Raw genomic sequence first — 16,829 nt, forward strand, 5'->3', positions numbered from 1 at the left:
TTTTCTGCACATTTTATTTTACAGCTTCTGTTATAATAGTTTTGAATGTTTTATATTATGAGTTTTATTACAATTTAAAATGCAAAAATATTACAAAGATTAAGAAAATAACATTTAGTTAATGGACTGACCTAGCCTACCTTTTGATGCATTTTAAATCCGCGGACTCCACGCGCTGTATTTGGAAGGTGTTTTACACGGAAGATAATTTATATTTTAAGAGGTATTTTTAGTATAATTCGTTAATTTTTTTCTTTCAAAATGTTTACTAGTGTTTATAAGTGTGAGTGAATTATATATAATAAAGAAAAAGCTACAAAATATAGGTAACTAAAGCCTCCTAACTATTAAGCCGACCGAGTGCGTGCCCACCACCACACCAAACATTCAATTAAAAGCCGGCCGGCGCGATAGGGTCTAGCCGGCGAGACTCACAACAAAACAAGCAGGTGTAGGCCTAGCCTAAACCTAGAGTATTATTAAAACCTAAAGTAATTTTTTTTATAGAGTTTAATTATGGATAGTGATGATGAAGATAGACGTCACAACCGAGACAAGTTCCGTCGTGAACGTAGTGACTACGCTGAAAGACGAGACAGAGATGATCGCAGAGTTGGAAGAGAAGATTGGAATGATAGGTAAACATTTTTCAACAAAAAAATACATTTGAACCAACTAGTAGAAGAGTACAATACAATTAACTATTGAATGAAATAATATTTTCCTCAATAAAAATAAGGTTTACGACCAACTACAGGAGACTAGAATAGTCATAATAATGCCACATGAACATTTATGAAAATTGTCATCCATATAACAAGATACGATTTACACATTTTATACATTTTAAAATACTTAATTACAAAATCATACAATAGTATCAAATTGTAGAATTGAAATTCTATAAGTTGCAATTTAAAGAGATAAATATATATTATTCTATGCATTTTGTGCTTTTTTTAAGAAGGCCAAGGGACAATCGTGTGAACCGGGATTGGCAACCACGACGAGATTACAATAGAAACCGGAGAGATAGAGGCTACAGTCCGAACAGAAGGGCTATGAGTCCACCAAATAAAAGACCAAGAAGAGATTGGTTAGTAGTTTCATGTTGATTGAATCACCTTTTTTACGATCTCCCTAAAAAACTCACCAATTCTCAAATTAAAATTGCATTTACACTATTTTTCTTTAGGAATACTGGAGGTTATAGGTCATATAGCAACTATGGAGGTGGTAACTATGGGGGAGGCGGCGGAGGAGGAAATTATTGGGACCGTAATGAAGGAGGACAGAACTTTGGACATAATCAGTCTCATAGGTAAGAGTTCAAATGACAGAAGGCTGTCAATACAATGGTGTATTATGGATACAAGAGTAGACCCACCTGTTCCTCAGGATTCAATTAGGAGGCTTATTCTATCAAACTTTATGTGTCAAAAAATGTGATGTGCCAAAATATGGTAGCGATATGGCCAAATACAGTATGGTAGTGATATGACATCATGTCCATATATGGGCACATCACATTTTTGTCGCATAAAGTTTGATAGTGTAGACAGAGCTTAAGATTTTATGTAAACACTGCATTTTATCTGAATTTTTAGGAATGATAGTGGGAGTTCAATGATGACGTTCAAACAGTTTTTAGCATCGCAGGATGACACCATCGACGATCAGGAGGCTGTGCGTAAATACAACGACTACAAAGTTGACTTTCGCCGCACACAGCTTAGCGAATACTTTTTGGATCACAAAGATCAAGAATGGTAAGAATTAATTAATTATTAAAATCTAAATCTATTCAAGATATAGTAGGCCTTGAGATGTGAACATTAATGTTAGCCTAAGGTGAAAATTCTGGAAATCACTAGGCCCCACTTGGTTCTCACTGTCAATCATTAAACAATAAAACCCTGCCAAAATAGCATGTGGACATTCAAAATTTTATTTCCGTTTAATGAGAAAATTAGATTTGAATCTGATGCGTTTTGAAGTATTTTTCATAATAATTTTGCATATTTTGTGGGGAAAATAATAATAGAATGGTTATATTATTGAAAGAAATTCTGCAAGGTGCCGTTCTCTCTCTTGTTAATATTTATAATACATTCATGTATTATTCATTCATAAATTAACTTATAATTTTTTTTTCTCTGTTCATTATTCACTTTAATATGTTACTTCCATTTACAGTTTAGTTGAGCCGAATAAAACCCCGCTTAATTCAGGGGAGCCTATAGTACACGTTATCATGTCGATGATCTAGTTAAACAACATGAGTCAAATTTTATCGCTCGCATACGCTCTGTTTATTGAGCTTAAGAATCAGGAAAGCGTCTGTCCATCTACATACGCGCGTGTTTAACGAAAGAGATTTTTCGCATGTATTTATTGAAATGATTTCATACGCACTTATATCCATCTCGCATTGTATGCTCTGTTTATTGAGCTTATTTTATCAAACTCCTCCCAATATGAATATTCATAAGGATTGCAGCCGAGGATTATGGGTAATTTCACCGTGATATTATGGTTTGTCTATTATAATGTGTTACAGGTTTGTTTGTTTTTCTTCCCATTGATGGGACATTTTTATTAAAAAAATACTTTATAAAGTAATTGATTTCTTTATTCTGCTAATGTTTTTTTTTCTCATATTTACTGACCGTTTTTCTGAAACATCAACTTACTAATTGATTCAAACTTAAATGATTTTTAATCTTTAATCACATTATTTTTAGTATAAAATCTTTTTTCAACAGCATGGATTGATTTTTTTTTTTTTTATATTGCTACCTTTGAACAATCTTTTTAACAGATCCTACATAAATGCTTTATGTTCACATATTGTTTTTTTGTTTATTAATTTTGCTAAGGTTTCGCACTAAATACCATCCTGACCTTTGCATGCAACAGAATGCGGCGCGACTAAATGGAGTACGTTTACGATTGAACGTTTTCCTCGAGTTGTGGAAAGAAAACTGGCTTGATGGGATATCTTGCGAGTTCAACAAACCAGACGAAATTATTAAAGTTCTTGATGCTGGTGAGTACTTTGCTAAATGTTCTGTTGAGGAGCTGTAGCTTGGTGATTAACATGCTTGCCTTCTAATCCCAATGTCAGGGTTCAATCCTGACCTAGTGCCAGGGTTGTAACTCAAGACTCTTATGAACAAGTCTACACTGTTGCGTAAGATTTTCCTAATCAATTTAACCTAAGAAAAGTGATTTTTTTGATACGGTCTTTTTATGCTTTATTCTATGTGACCTTTTCTTCAGCTGTCATCAAAATGGAGGGTGGAACCGACCTGGACTTGACTATTTTGGATGAAAAGGAAGAAGGAAGCGAAGTGGAAGATGAGGTGGAACAGAATCGTGAAAAGAAACCTGCATCCGAGCCAACCAAAGAGGATGAAGAAAAGAAAGAAAAGAACACAGAGTAAGCCAATTAGCCGGAAACTGGACAACACTGGACTTGCCCAAAAAGTCCAGGAGGCCCATGAATTCCAGGAATCCTATGATGTCTTGTTTTCAGATTATAGCATTTTAAAGCCTTGTCTACACAATCAAACTAGTTCAACAGAAAAAGTGTGATGTGCCCAAATATGGTAGTGATATGCCAAAATATGGTAGTGATATGCCCAAATATGGTAGTGATGTACCCAAATATGGTAGGGATGTGCCCAACTATGGTAGTGATATGCCCAAATATGGTAGTGATATGCCCAAATATGGTAGTGATGTGCCCAAATATGGTAGTGATATGCCCAAGTATTTTATTGATATGACATCATCATCACAATTTTTTGTCACATAGAGTTTGATAGTGTAGACATAGCTTCAGGTTTATTTTGACAACCTAAATATGTAAAACTGAAATTGAGAAACTTGTCTTGTGCTAATGAATTGGTTTTTTTTTCTTAAAATAAATGATACTTGACTTGAAAACAGTACCTAATGTGTAGTTAAAATCATAATAAATAATAATAAATGTAATTCCAATTTTTTGTTATTTCTTAAGTGGCACAGTAGCTGTGTGCTAGGCTTGATTACCAAGTACTCAGTTTTAGTTCAAATCTTATGAATATAATATACGTTTATAGGGAAAACAATGGAAAGGAAGATGGAGAGATGGTTGACGATTCAGATGACAAGGATGACGAAAAAGATAATGAGGAAGAGAAGGAAAAAGAAACAAAAGTAAGATTAAACAGATTCTTTATTTATTTATCTATATCCTTATTTTTCATTTGACACATCTTGAACTAGTCTGTATTAAAATGTATTTTTCAGTTCAGTTTTGTTCGGTTCACTCAAATATACAAACACAAACATAACATAGAAAAAAGCACAAGATAACAATGTTAAAAGAATGACCCGAGGAATAACCCAAGAAATTTTACAAGAAAACTTATTTCCATTGGGGTCCTCAGACATAAAATAACACTGATAATTGATTGTACTGTAAACATAATGTAGGATTACACAGGTATTTTGATTTTACATATTTAAAATTTAGTTAAAATATTGCAATGTTTAAACGTTTAATTGCACCTAATACAATTGCCTAAAGTTTAAAAATATATAAAATATTGTACATAACTGTTACACAGGTATTCTTTCAGATAAAAGTGATTTTACATTATATTTAAAATTATTTATAAGTATTGCAATTTTTAATATTATTGTTTTAGGATGAAAAGGTAGAAGAAATAAAGGAGAAAACTGAACCTAAACCTGATAAAACGGTATGTTTGAGGTTTTAATTGTTATATCATCCACTGTAGAAGGCACTTGTCCATTTAAAATAACGTTGCCGGTATGCCTCCATCTGGCCTCTTGACAGAATTTTAATTCAATCACATTTTGTGCATAAATATTCACTAAAACATATAAAGCTCTGTCTACACTATCAAACTTTATGTGAAAAAAAATGTGGTGTACCCATATATTGACATGATGATGTCATATCACTACCATATTTAAGCATATCACTACCATATTTGGGCACATCACATTTTTTTGGTCAAACTAGTTTGATAGTGTAGACAGAGCAGTAGATAGATTAAATTTTGTAATTTTAAACGAGAGTATGATTAGTGATTACGGACACTTATTTAAATTTGGTACTATAGGATGAAGCTGAAAAGCGTGGCACGAAGCGTAAGCGAGACAGGGAGTATTCGTCGAGCTCAAGTAGTAGTGGTGGCAGTAGCAGTGACAGCGATTCCGACTCGGATGGAGAACATCGCAACAAAAAAGATAACAAGCCAGAGGTCAAAACAGAAGATGTGAAGGGGGAAAAAGATGAAGGTAATTAATTTCAAATATAGTTATTATCAACGGCAAAATAATAATTGACAAAGGTGAAAATTTAGCTATCAAAGCTTATTACCATCTTTGGTTGTTGTATATGCTCTTCTGAAATGTAAACCTAAAACTCTGTCTACACTATCAAACTTTATGTGACAAAACAAATGTGAAGTACCTAAATATGGTAGTGATACAGTATGCTTAAAGATGGTAGTGATATGACATCATCATGTCCATATATGGGCACATCACATTTTTTGTCACATAAAGTTTGATAGTGTAGACAGAGCTTAAGGTATAATATTCAGAGACTTGAAATGAGGTTTCCAATTCAATATTTTGTGTCTATATTATGTGAATATTAAAACCTAATTCTAAGCCTAAAATCGTATCTATTTTAGATTGTTAGTTTAAGTTTTTCAAAATCCTCATTATTGTATATTCTTAAACTATGTTTGCGACCATGTAAATTACCTTGATGAACTAAAGTTTATTATTATGTTTAGTGTATTTATGTAATTATTACAGAATATGTTTACATATATATTCACATTAGGTCTTCTATCAAACCAACACATTTATTTATAGTGCTTAGATTTAAATCAAATTTAGCTACGTTTTTCATAAAAATTTCATACATTTTAAAATAAATTGAATGATAATTTTTTTTTTATGATTTACAGAAGCAGGTGAGATAATGGATGAGAAACCAGATCCAAAAGATGAGCAAATTGTTAAGAAAAAAGATGAGAAAATCAAAGAGGAGGATACGGGACCAAAGCCTCGTCCTCTTCATAAAACCTACTCGTTATTTATGAGGAGTCTGTCTGTTATGATAGCAAAAACAGAGATTGTACAGGTACTGCTACTACTTCCATATGTATAGAAATTATGGTTGTTCTGAGATATACAAAAACAGATAAATGAAAAACTAACAAAAACAATTACAAAGTGTCACATCACTCTCGTACGGTATACTGACAAGCATTCTGTGCCCATGGCAGCTGGATAAAAGCTGTTACGAAACCTTTTTGTACAAGAAATTATGGACGGGTAACATGTACCACTACGTCAAATAAAGAATAAATACAAATATAATAACTTCCAAAAAAAATAAATTAAAAAAGAAATTATTATATTTTGATTTTTAGATTTGCAAGAAGTACCCCGGTTTTATAAGAGTTGCTCTAGCTGATCCACAGCCTGATAAGAACTTCATGCGTTATGGCTGGGCGACCTTTGACCGCTCGGTCAATATCAAAGATATCTGTTGGAATCTTAGCAGCATCAGGGTAAGTTATATTGCACTTTATTTACTTTATTGTTTAAATAATAATATACTTCAATTTAAGGACCACCTATTTCTATATAATAAAAGTTTCAATTGTTTTGCCTTTATGTGGGGACCACCTATAACTTCTTGTTTCAAAAACAATTTTTATCTAATTGGAAAAAAGGACATACCTATTTTTAATACCATGACTTTTGAAACCTCGTAAGTATTTATTTAAATAATAATGATAGAATTTTGATAACCTTTTTTATAGGTTCGTGATTGTGAATTAAGTCCTGTAGTAAATCGTGATTTGACACGCCGTATTCGAGCGACAAGTGCTATAACGGCGCACAAGCAAGTCGTGCGTAACGATCTCAAAATGGCTGCCAAGCTAATCAATATGCTGGATGAGAAGTATGATTTGTACAAGGAACCACCGGCAGAACCGGAAAAAGATGTGGAAGAAGTGAAGGAAGAAGAGCCGGAAAAGAAGGAAAGTGAAGAAAAGAAAGATGGAGATGATGAGAAAGATGAAAATAAGGAGAAGGTAGAGGATAAGCCTGCTCCTGTAGAGAAGGTAAAGAACCTATGGATGTATTGAGGCTAGGGGAAATCCTCAATATATGAGCGAGTGGCCAAGCGGTTAAGATAGTGGATCTGCTAGGGTTCAAGCCTCACTCGCTCCATGGTTTTGTTGGTAGAACGAGTCTTCTCAGATAAGATCCAGTGTACACATCTAGCTGATATGCACTGTAAAGAACGTACTACATCTTTCGAGATGAGTAGGGGGTTACCCCGATGTACTAATATACCCACAGCCACTGTCACACACAGACACTTAACATAACAACGCGTTAATACTATGTCCCTGCTTTCAAATATCCAATGTCATGTTTATCATTTTTCTACTCTTTGATAAGGACAACTTTTTTTCTAATTCTAGCTACCATTTGTACCTTTCCATGGTTACAAAGACAACCCGTTCCTTGACAACATTACTGAGTATCTGGTGGAGGAGTCGAGCGCAGAAGAGGAGATGCTGATAGCGATGGGCGGAGGAACGGAAGAGGACGACGAGGGAGAACATAAAGATGAAGCTCCTGGCTACACATTTGAGCGTGATCACGCTCTTAACAAGGTTAGTTGCAATTGAAGTACAATATTTCTTGGAATTTTAACAGAAATATAGAAAAGCTTGCAAACATGACAGATTCAAACTTCGATTGATTTTAAGCGGTGAAAAACAATTTTCATTCATACAGTGATATAGACCAATTAAATCTTTTAAGAACATTTTACAGTACAGTTTTTTTTCTCGTACGATCCTCCGTTCAGGAGTTATGATTTTTTAATTGACGTGGTGTCCTAAAATCTTCTGAAAACGCTATGTTATTTCTGTTGGTCATGCTTCCCTGCACAGCATTGGTAGTCATCGATCAAAGATGTCTTCCGGTTTGTGAAAAAGGCCTATTATTGTAACCGAGGCTGATTGCATACCAATAAAACTATTTTTACCGTCAATGTGGTATAATAGAATTATCATATAAAATTTAAATTTTGCATAATCTATTATGTTATTGTATTGTATTCATTTCATAACATTTATTTACAGACTCTGATCTTTGTATTAATAATTGATAATAAATATTACATAAAAATGTCATCAGCACTGTATATGTTTACCTTTACTATTTCGCAAAATTACATTAATAGGAATTTATAGTAACATAAAGAAACAGACATATACATTCAATTTGTATTATCTCTATAGGTTTTGGATCGACTTCTGTTCTACCTTCGTATTGTTCATTCAGTAGACTATTACAATGCCAGTGAATACCCTATTGAAGACGAGATGCCTAACCGATGCGGTATAATGCATGCTCGGGGAGCTAACCCACCAAAAGGTCTTACGGAAAAAGACGGTAATTTTCTTTTCTTTATTACTAGTGATAAATTACACTCCCTATACTGTAATTTTGTAAATTTCATATTCAGCAAAGAGGACTTGCCCTATGTATTTGTAGACCACTTAGGATATCCTATATTTGAGGTTAAAGTGAAGTTTTACCGATGTCAAAGAATGGTAGCAGGTAGCAGCAGTCTTAACATGTTAAGCCTAGGCATAAGGTGTAATCCTCTATAGCTCTGTTTACACGATCAAACTAGATTGACGAAAATGGTAGAATATGGTGGTGATATGCGCAAATATTGTAGTGATATGCCCAAATATGGTAGTGATTTGCCCAAATATGGTGGTGGTAGGCCCAAATATGGTGGTGATATGCCCAAATATGGTAGTGATGTGACATCATGTCCATATATGGGCACATCACATTTGTTTTATCACATCATAAAGTTTGATAGTGAATCCAGAGCTTTATATTGAACATTTTCTCACACAAATGATAAATATAGATGGGTCATTCTTTACTAAATAAAGCTTAAATGATTTAAAATGATTGATAAATCACTCCACAGGGAGAAACATTTGTCTGGCTGGAGACCTGAATTTGCATTGAGTATAATTAACAAAACACTAAAGATATCCTACCATATAGACTCCTTAAATGAATCACTTTGTTACTAGCTCATACTTGGATATGAAACATAAGAGATTTTCATTTGTTAATTCTCCAGAGACCATAATGTTAGTCTGGGAACAATTTAGTACCAATACTATTGGGGTCAAGGAACATACAAAACTAATACTACTACAAAATACATGTTTAAAAAAATGTTCATTTTTTTAAATATCACTATGAATATAAGATCTATACAATAATAAACTGCTTGTTGCTGTTTGACACCTAGTTACGGAATGGCAGACAAGTTTTGAGAAGAAGATTGCGCCGATTTTGCAAACAAAAGCAGCGGTTGGCGACACAGAATGGAGCAAGCTGGGCAAGAAGAACCCAGAAGAATATCCTTTTATACTGAAAATAAAAATAATTGAATATTCTGATTTTATCATCATCATTTTTCTGTAGACTAGAGAACAAGTGTAATAATAATATTTCTATAGCACACATACCACTCAAGACTGCTCAAGGCGCGTATTTATTCAAATAAACTTGCATTAATTAAGACATTTTTGTGTTTATCCCTTGACTACATTTTTTTCACTGAAGTTGAAAAGTTTGTCCAAGCTAACACGCAAGAACTCTCAAAGGACAAATGGTTGTGTCCGCTCAGCGGCAAAAAGTTCAAAGGTCCAGAATTTGTACGAAAACACATCTTTAACAAACACAATGAGAAGGTGGATGAAGTTAGGAAAGATGTAAGCTTTTATTTTATTCATTGTTTTAATTAGTTGAAATATACTTCAGAAGATTTAAAGATGTATTGTCCCCCAAAAACATGAAGATTATTTAAATCGGACTTTGAATAGGTTATTTTGTAGTTTTAATCACGTTAATCACTTCCATAGAAAAAAAACAAATAAAATCATGTTTTCAAATTCAACCAAAGGACCATTGGATGGCAGACTATTTTTTGCTTTAAATTACATTTTTTTTCAGGTAAATAATTTTTTTTTGATCCAATGTTTGGTTAATGTGGATAGCTATTATGTGACATTAAAATGGCATATTGAACAACAAAAATTTAAGAATTATTTTTTCAGGACAATACCTCTTTGTATCCAGGCATTTAGAAACTTTCGCTTTTAGTTAGTAACAATCAAAAAAACAAAAAGGAATACTAGAAACAGTCTTAATTAATTTAGTCTCATGTCAAACTTAAGTTAATTATGTTTACCACTAGGTGGAGTATTTTAACAACTACTTAAAGGATACAAAGAGACCACAGCCTCCTGAGCCTACAGTCGCAGCTAAGTCTGCCCAGCCAACCACACCAGGAGCAACTGGCCATGGCAATACACAAGCTGGTGGTTTCCAGTCCCATCAAGGGCAGAACCATGGGGGAGGGGGAGGAGGAGGGTACAGACAAGAATGGGGAAATCAAAATCGTAAGTTGTACAGTGTTCTTTAATTAATATTGAATTTTAACTTTGTGTTTAAATTATGTATTTATATGTATTAATTTGAAACGATAAATATGAGGAAATCTGTGAGAATGAGAAAAAGTGGCCCCAACCGAGGTTCGAACTACATTATTCAGAATAGGAATCTAATTCTAATAAGATTAAATGAATAGTTGTTATTTTATGATTTGGTATTGTGTAATTAAGTAGGCCTAATTTGCATGTTTGAATCTAACCACAAAATGATTGACTAGATAGTGTCATGTTTTTCAGTTCCTAAAGCAGAATATCTAAAACCTTTTAATATTCAGTAACTACCTCAATGCAAATGTTATTTTTAGATTTGTATGTATTTTAGATTATAAAAGGATCCCAATGGCAATAAGCTAATAACATTTTTGGGCTATCCTGGAAAGGTCGTCTATAAATGTATTTATTTGTAATGTTAGTAGTTAATATATTATCACTTTGTATTTATTATAATAATTTTCCAAATAAATTTGAATAAACCGAAGCACATTCTACAACAAATCCAATAAAAACACAGCAATAGAAACAAAGAGATTAATTCTGACCTTTGTGGTACTATTCTATTGAATGATTTCCTCTCAAAATCCAAAACAAACAATATGTGTGTAATTCATCAATAAAGTCTACTTAACTTTATCCTCACCATATTTTTTCCAAAATTGCATAACAGAAAGAAAACAATATTAACTTATAATGTTGTCATATATTAAGAATAGATTGATTAAAAAAATGTTTGTACATCTGGTATATTGTGAGAGGCCTACAGCGAAGCAACAATCGTGGTCATAATCTATTTTGAACTTTATCCTCCCCATATTTTTTACAAGATCGCATAACAAAAAGTAAACGATATCAACTTATAACAGTGTATATTATTTTAAAGAATAAGTACACAGACTCATAAAAAGAAATGTTTGTACATATGGCAAATTGTGAGAAGCTTACAGCAAAGCACCAATCGTGGTCGTAATCTATTTTTAACTTTATCCTCATCATATTTTTTTATGATTGCATAACTTAAAGTAAGCAGTATAAACTGTGTTGTATATTGTAATAATGAAAAGTCTATGCAAATTTATGCAAATTGTTATTAAGATATGGTCAATTGTGGAACCCCCAACACCGACCATGGTACATTACTATTGCTACAGTTTATAAATAATTCATAAATTAGTTTTCCCATTCTCACAGATTTCCTTATCTTTATCGTTTCAAATTAATTAATTAAATTTCAGTATATCACTAGGGGGTTTGGAGTTCATGTTCTCTGCCTGATGTGTTTATATTTTGTTCTTATATATTAATTCTTTAATTTATTAAATTTTTGTAGAAGGATATGACAGAGGACATCATGATAACCGTGGTTACGGCGGTGGAGGAGGTGGATTTTACAACCGTTCGCAAGGATACGGCAATAATAGGTAAGCCTTGTGACAAAAAAAATGTGATGTGCCCATATATAGACATGATGATGTCATATCACTACCATATTTGGGCACATCACACTTTTTTTGTCAACCTAGTTTGATAGTGTAGACAGAGCTTAAGAACTTTGCAAAAGAACACAAAACAAATTTACATACAGCTTGGTTTGTAATTAGACGTAACTGCACCGGAAGTAATTTGACCAATCAGGGCGCGATGGACCATCCAGGTCGTTTGTGATTGGTCAACTCATGTTGTGTCCAAATGGGAACCAATCTTAAATAATGAAAATCGTAATAAATACTGTGCAAGCAGCGCATACATGAAATAATTGACTTTCAAAATGTTTCCCAATTGTAACCAGACATTAGTTACTGGTATTGTTCAACCAATTTATCCTTTGCTTTGCAGACCAAGAAGAGATCCACGACCACTCATTCAATATCGTGATTTGGATGCTCCTGGCGATGATGACATTTTTTAAGCCAATCAAAACACCCAATTCAATCTGCTAATTTGCATTCATTTCTGTATTAAAGAATCCAATTAGAGGAATGCTGAATTTTGTAAATATCAAGTACGCTGTTTTATTAACTTTTATGACGGCTTTGTTGCCAAACTTTAAGTTTGTTTTTGATCGTTAACAAAATTAATTTTGCATGATATTCTTACATTGCTAATCTGCCTTCCATACTTGATTACCATAATCACTTTTTAACCATATCAAGAAGATGATTTTTAACATTAGACAATAACCAACCTATCTGAATGTTATGATTTTTATAAATGTGTTCTAGGTTTTCTGTATTGTATACATTTTTGTTTTACACTATTTTTGTACAATGTACTGTGGATTATTGTTGGACCAAGTTATTAAACATCATGGTTAACAAATAAAAATGTCGACTCAAGTTTGTATTTTATATCATGATTTTATGACCAATTATAGTATTATACTGTACATTCTTGGTGTATGCAATATTGTATAATTTGACGTCATCATTTAAAATCGTTTTCTCAATCTTGAAGATATATTGTCCCCCTAAAAAAAAATTTTTTCATATTTTTTGTTGAATATGCCATTTTAATGTCACGTAATAGTTATTCACATTGACCATAAACTGGATCAGAAAAAAAAATGTAATTTAAACAAAAAAATTGTCTGTCAGACAATGGTTTTTGGTTAAAATTAAACGTTTCGTTCGTTTTTTTATAAGCAAAATAATTACAGTATTATTTTTTTATTTTTTTTTTTACAATAAATAAAAAAAACTGCAAAATGGCCTATTTAAAGTCTCATTTTATTAATCTTTATTGTTCATGTTTTTGGGGGACAATATATATTTAATATATCGTCATTATTGATTCATCATATTATCGAATCGCTTCACCACATGCTATACACTGTACTATCTCATAACGAAAAATACTATTATGTTTTTTTTATAACTTGTTCACGGACCTTATTGAATTTTGTGAAATTAATTTTGTACCAAATCCTTGTGGAAGTATTATTGCAAACACGTGCTGTTTGCATGTTCATATTTTAAAATTAAATCGTTAAAAAACAAATACACACACACACATGTCAAAAAGGGAACAAAATACAATGGATACAACAATGTAGGACAAGATCAATTGCTGTGACAATGACAATTCGATTCCTGTGACAATTTAATTGAATGGAACTCATTTCCGTAAACATTCCATGGCACATGAGGTCGTCGCGTGTACAGTCTTTGGTGTCCTTGTCGGATGTAAACGTCGCCAACAAAACGCAAATATAGTGACGACAGGTAAACACATAGACTATAATTGTATTCGCAATATCCGACGTTGGCGTACTGCGATTTTATGCTATTTCACGTTAAAATAATGGATCATCGTTTACGGTACAAACAACATCGCTTCAGTATCGTTCTGTTGCTTGTTAATTTTACGTCACGTGTACTTCTAACGTTCGCGTTCTTTTACCGTTTGCGTTCTTTTACCGTTTGCGTTCTTTTACCGTCCGCGTTCTTTTACCGTTTGCGTTCTTTTACCGTTCCCGTACTTTTACCGTTTGCGTTCTTTTACAGTTAGCGTACTTTTAACGTTTGCGTTCTTTTACCGTTCGCGTTCTTTTACCGTTCGCGTACTTTTACCGTTTGCGTTCTTTTACCGTTCGCGTACTTTTACCGTTTGCGTTCTTTTACAGTTAGCGTACTTTTACCGTTCGCGAACTGTTACCGTTCGCGTATTTGTATCGTTCGCGTACCTTTACCGTTCACGTACTTGTATCGTTGACAATTTACAGGCTACGTGCTCAAATATTGTAATACTGACGTTTAGTCTGGTAGTTATTGTATTGATTTCTTTACGTCATTTGTTGTTTTGATCATGGAAGAGTAAGCTCACTCTTACCTTTTTGAGTAAAAGTTTCAAAGCTTGAAATTGTTTTAAAGAAACTTTCAATTTACACCCAAGTGACCCAATATTTGTATTTGTTTTTTTATATTACTGCTGTGGTATAGAATTGCACCCGAGAGCCGAGCGCATGTATATTTAGATATAGAATTGCATTTTTGAATGCGCCTGTTTGGAACTTGTGATTCAAACCATTGAACCAAACTGTAATTGTAAACCTACGGTTGCTGTTAATTGACGATATTTTAATGTTTCTGTTTACACTTGAGAGAATGAAAGTCATTGTCACCCACGTGTTCAATGTTTTCCCCTCCAAATTCCTTGACGTTTTTCACCAAGTTACGGAATGCGTCACAACGTGTATTGATCGTATTCACGGATTAATAGTAGTATTGTGCAATAATCAAGCAGTAGAGGATCAATTTTTAATTTTATAAGATTTTTTAGTTGTGGTGTGTTTGCTATTGTAGGTCTGTTTTATAGCAATTACCTACTAACATATATCGCCTTTTATATAACACATGATTATTTAGAATACGGTTTGAAAATATAATTATTATTGTTATTAGGGTAGTTGTGTTCTCATAATTATAATAATGTTGTTTCGTTTCAGCCAAAACATGGTATATTTTTAATTTATCTGAAATTAATCATTTTTTCCAGTAATATCGATAACGATAGTCTTGTGTTTTATATTGCTTATTTTGTTTGTTGACAAGTTTAGACAAATACGGTAAGTTGGTCAAGTTTGGACTTGTCCATACCCGCACGAGGACGAGTCAAGTTTAATCTTGTCATTACCAAAAACCTAAACAATGCTGAGAAAATAATAAAACGTGTTCATAATGATCAGTCACTTCCTTTCTCCACTGTAATTGATGTTTTAGAGTCCGTATAAAATGAAAATATCGAGGTCGTGTTTTTACTCGAAGACTAAAGAGTCACTTCTAGCGCGCGCTCGATGTAGGCGCGCGTGTTCGATGTAGGCGCGCGCGTTGAAAATTTGATGACTTTTATACGCCAACATTGACCGGTTGTTTTTTCGTGTCGTTGTTGAATATCCATGATTTCTAAATTATGTTTTTATATTCGGTAACGATATTGGCACTGAATTTTCCATATGAAAATGATAAATCCATTATTTTTACTTTTACACCAAACTGGATTACACGCCGTCAATAAATAAATGTAAATTATGATTCATTTTAGCGTCATGTAATTCGAGAATAAAAGTAAAATATATGTAAGTAAACAACATATTAATTTTAAAGATGTATTGTCCTCCAAAAACATGAACAATTAATAAAATCAGACTTTAAATAGGCCATGTTGCAGTATTAATTCACTTCTTATAAAAACGCAAAAGAAACGTTTAATGTTACCCAAAAACCATTGTCTGCTGATAGACAATTTAAGTGTTTTTTGCTTTAAATTACATTTTTTTTCTCTCAGGTAAATCCATTTTTTCCGATCCAGTTTTTGGTCAAAGTGAATAACTATTATGTAACATTAAAATGGCATTAAAAAAAAATTTGTAAAAATTTTTTTAAGGTGACAATATATCTTTAAGAATGTAGGCTACTATCATCCCCATCATCCGTACGACACAATCAAAAAGTCAACAAAAGTCCAAGGTAAAACGCGCGACAAAATTGGCCTTTATTGGTTGAATGCAACATACTTTGTTAGCTTGTTGATTTTTGGGCGCTCTCCAATTGTGCGATAGCCTCTTTAATTTTTTAACTGCATTAATGTAGGCCTAGGTAAACCAAGTCTGCATGCTTCTGTATTAGAATAAGGAATATTGGAAACATTTTCTTAACGATTACATTCACCGGTTTGTTTCAAGGAAAGATAAATGTAGGCCTATAAACAGTACGGTGCGTCTGTGTATAGGCTACTGTATCCACCAAGACGGAAACAGGAAGCAATCAACTAGTAGTGGTGGCAACATGTTGGTGTACAATTTAACCGTTTTAAATGATTACTACAGTACATCAAAGTATTTCAACATTGCAACGAATATGGTGTCGTTTAATAATACCATAAGGTGGCGCTTTATACAAGTCTTAACTGTACATTATGCAAATTAAATACAGGAACTTCCATTCGTACACGTGTCTGGTGAACTCACCAAACAACTACACTTTTGTTTTGACGATTTTGTCCTCCTGTCTCGTAGAAAATATGGATACATAAAAAGGCGTAGTCTTTGCGAGGTTTATTATAGTATTTGTATAAACCAAGATTGTTGTGTACTAAAAATAATTCGACGTTTGTGTTGGAATAAGTTTATATTCGCTCCAGGATCTGACGCGATATTGTATGTGGCATGTATTGGTTGATAACGCAGGATATGGCGGTATCTATTAAAGGATGTGCGTTAATATA

At 33.0% G+C, this 16,829-nt stretch overlaps 1 protein-coding gene across 3 annotated transcripts; it reads left to right on the forward strand.

Moving 5' to 3' along the window:
• The first annotated feature begins 130 nt into the window (after positions 1–130).
• Positions 131–12,939, forward strand: LOC140058287 (serrate RNA effector molecule homolog). 3 transcript variants are annotated; one of them, XM_072103883.1, is made up of 20 exons: positions 131–223; positions 508–638; positions 965–1,096; positions 1,196–1,321; positions 1,608–1,769; positions 2,880–3,049; positions 3,283–3,442; positions 4,107–4,203; positions 4,698–4,751; positions 5,139–5,316; positions 6,000–6,175; positions 6,468–6,608; positions 6,864–7,169; positions 7,536–7,730; positions 8,364–8,517; positions 9,407–9,515; positions 9,719–9,872; positions 10,358–10,562; positions 11,938–12,028; positions 12,444–12,939. In XM_072103883.1, the coding sequence occupies exons 2-20, from the start codon at positions 517–519 to the stop codon at positions 12,514–12,516; spliced, it is 2,805 nt and encodes a 934-aa protein (XP_071959984.1). In that variant the 5' UTR covers positions 131–223; positions 508–516; the 3' UTR covers positions 12,517–12,939. The 3 variants fall into 3 exon arrangements, with proteins under 3 accessions (XP_071959984.1, XP_071960055.1, XP_071960137.1); XM_072103954.1 differs by having other exon boundaries at positions 968–1,096; XM_072104036.1 differs by lacking the exons at positions 131–223; positions 508–638; positions 965–1,096; positions 1,196–1,321; positions 1,608–1,769 and adding an exon at positions 2,288–2,560 and having other exon boundaries at positions 12,444–12,934.
• Positions 12,940–16,829: the final 3,890 nt, after the last annotated feature.

The sequence above is a fragment of the Antedon mediterranea genome, chromosome 1 (assembly GCF_964355755.1).
Source record: "Antedon mediterranea chromosome 1, ecAntMedi1.1, whole genome shotgun sequence".
In the NCBI taxonomy this organism is placed as follows: domain Eukaryota; kingdom Metazoa; phylum Echinodermata; class Crinoidea; order Comatulida; family Antedonidae; genus Antedon; species Antedon mediterranea.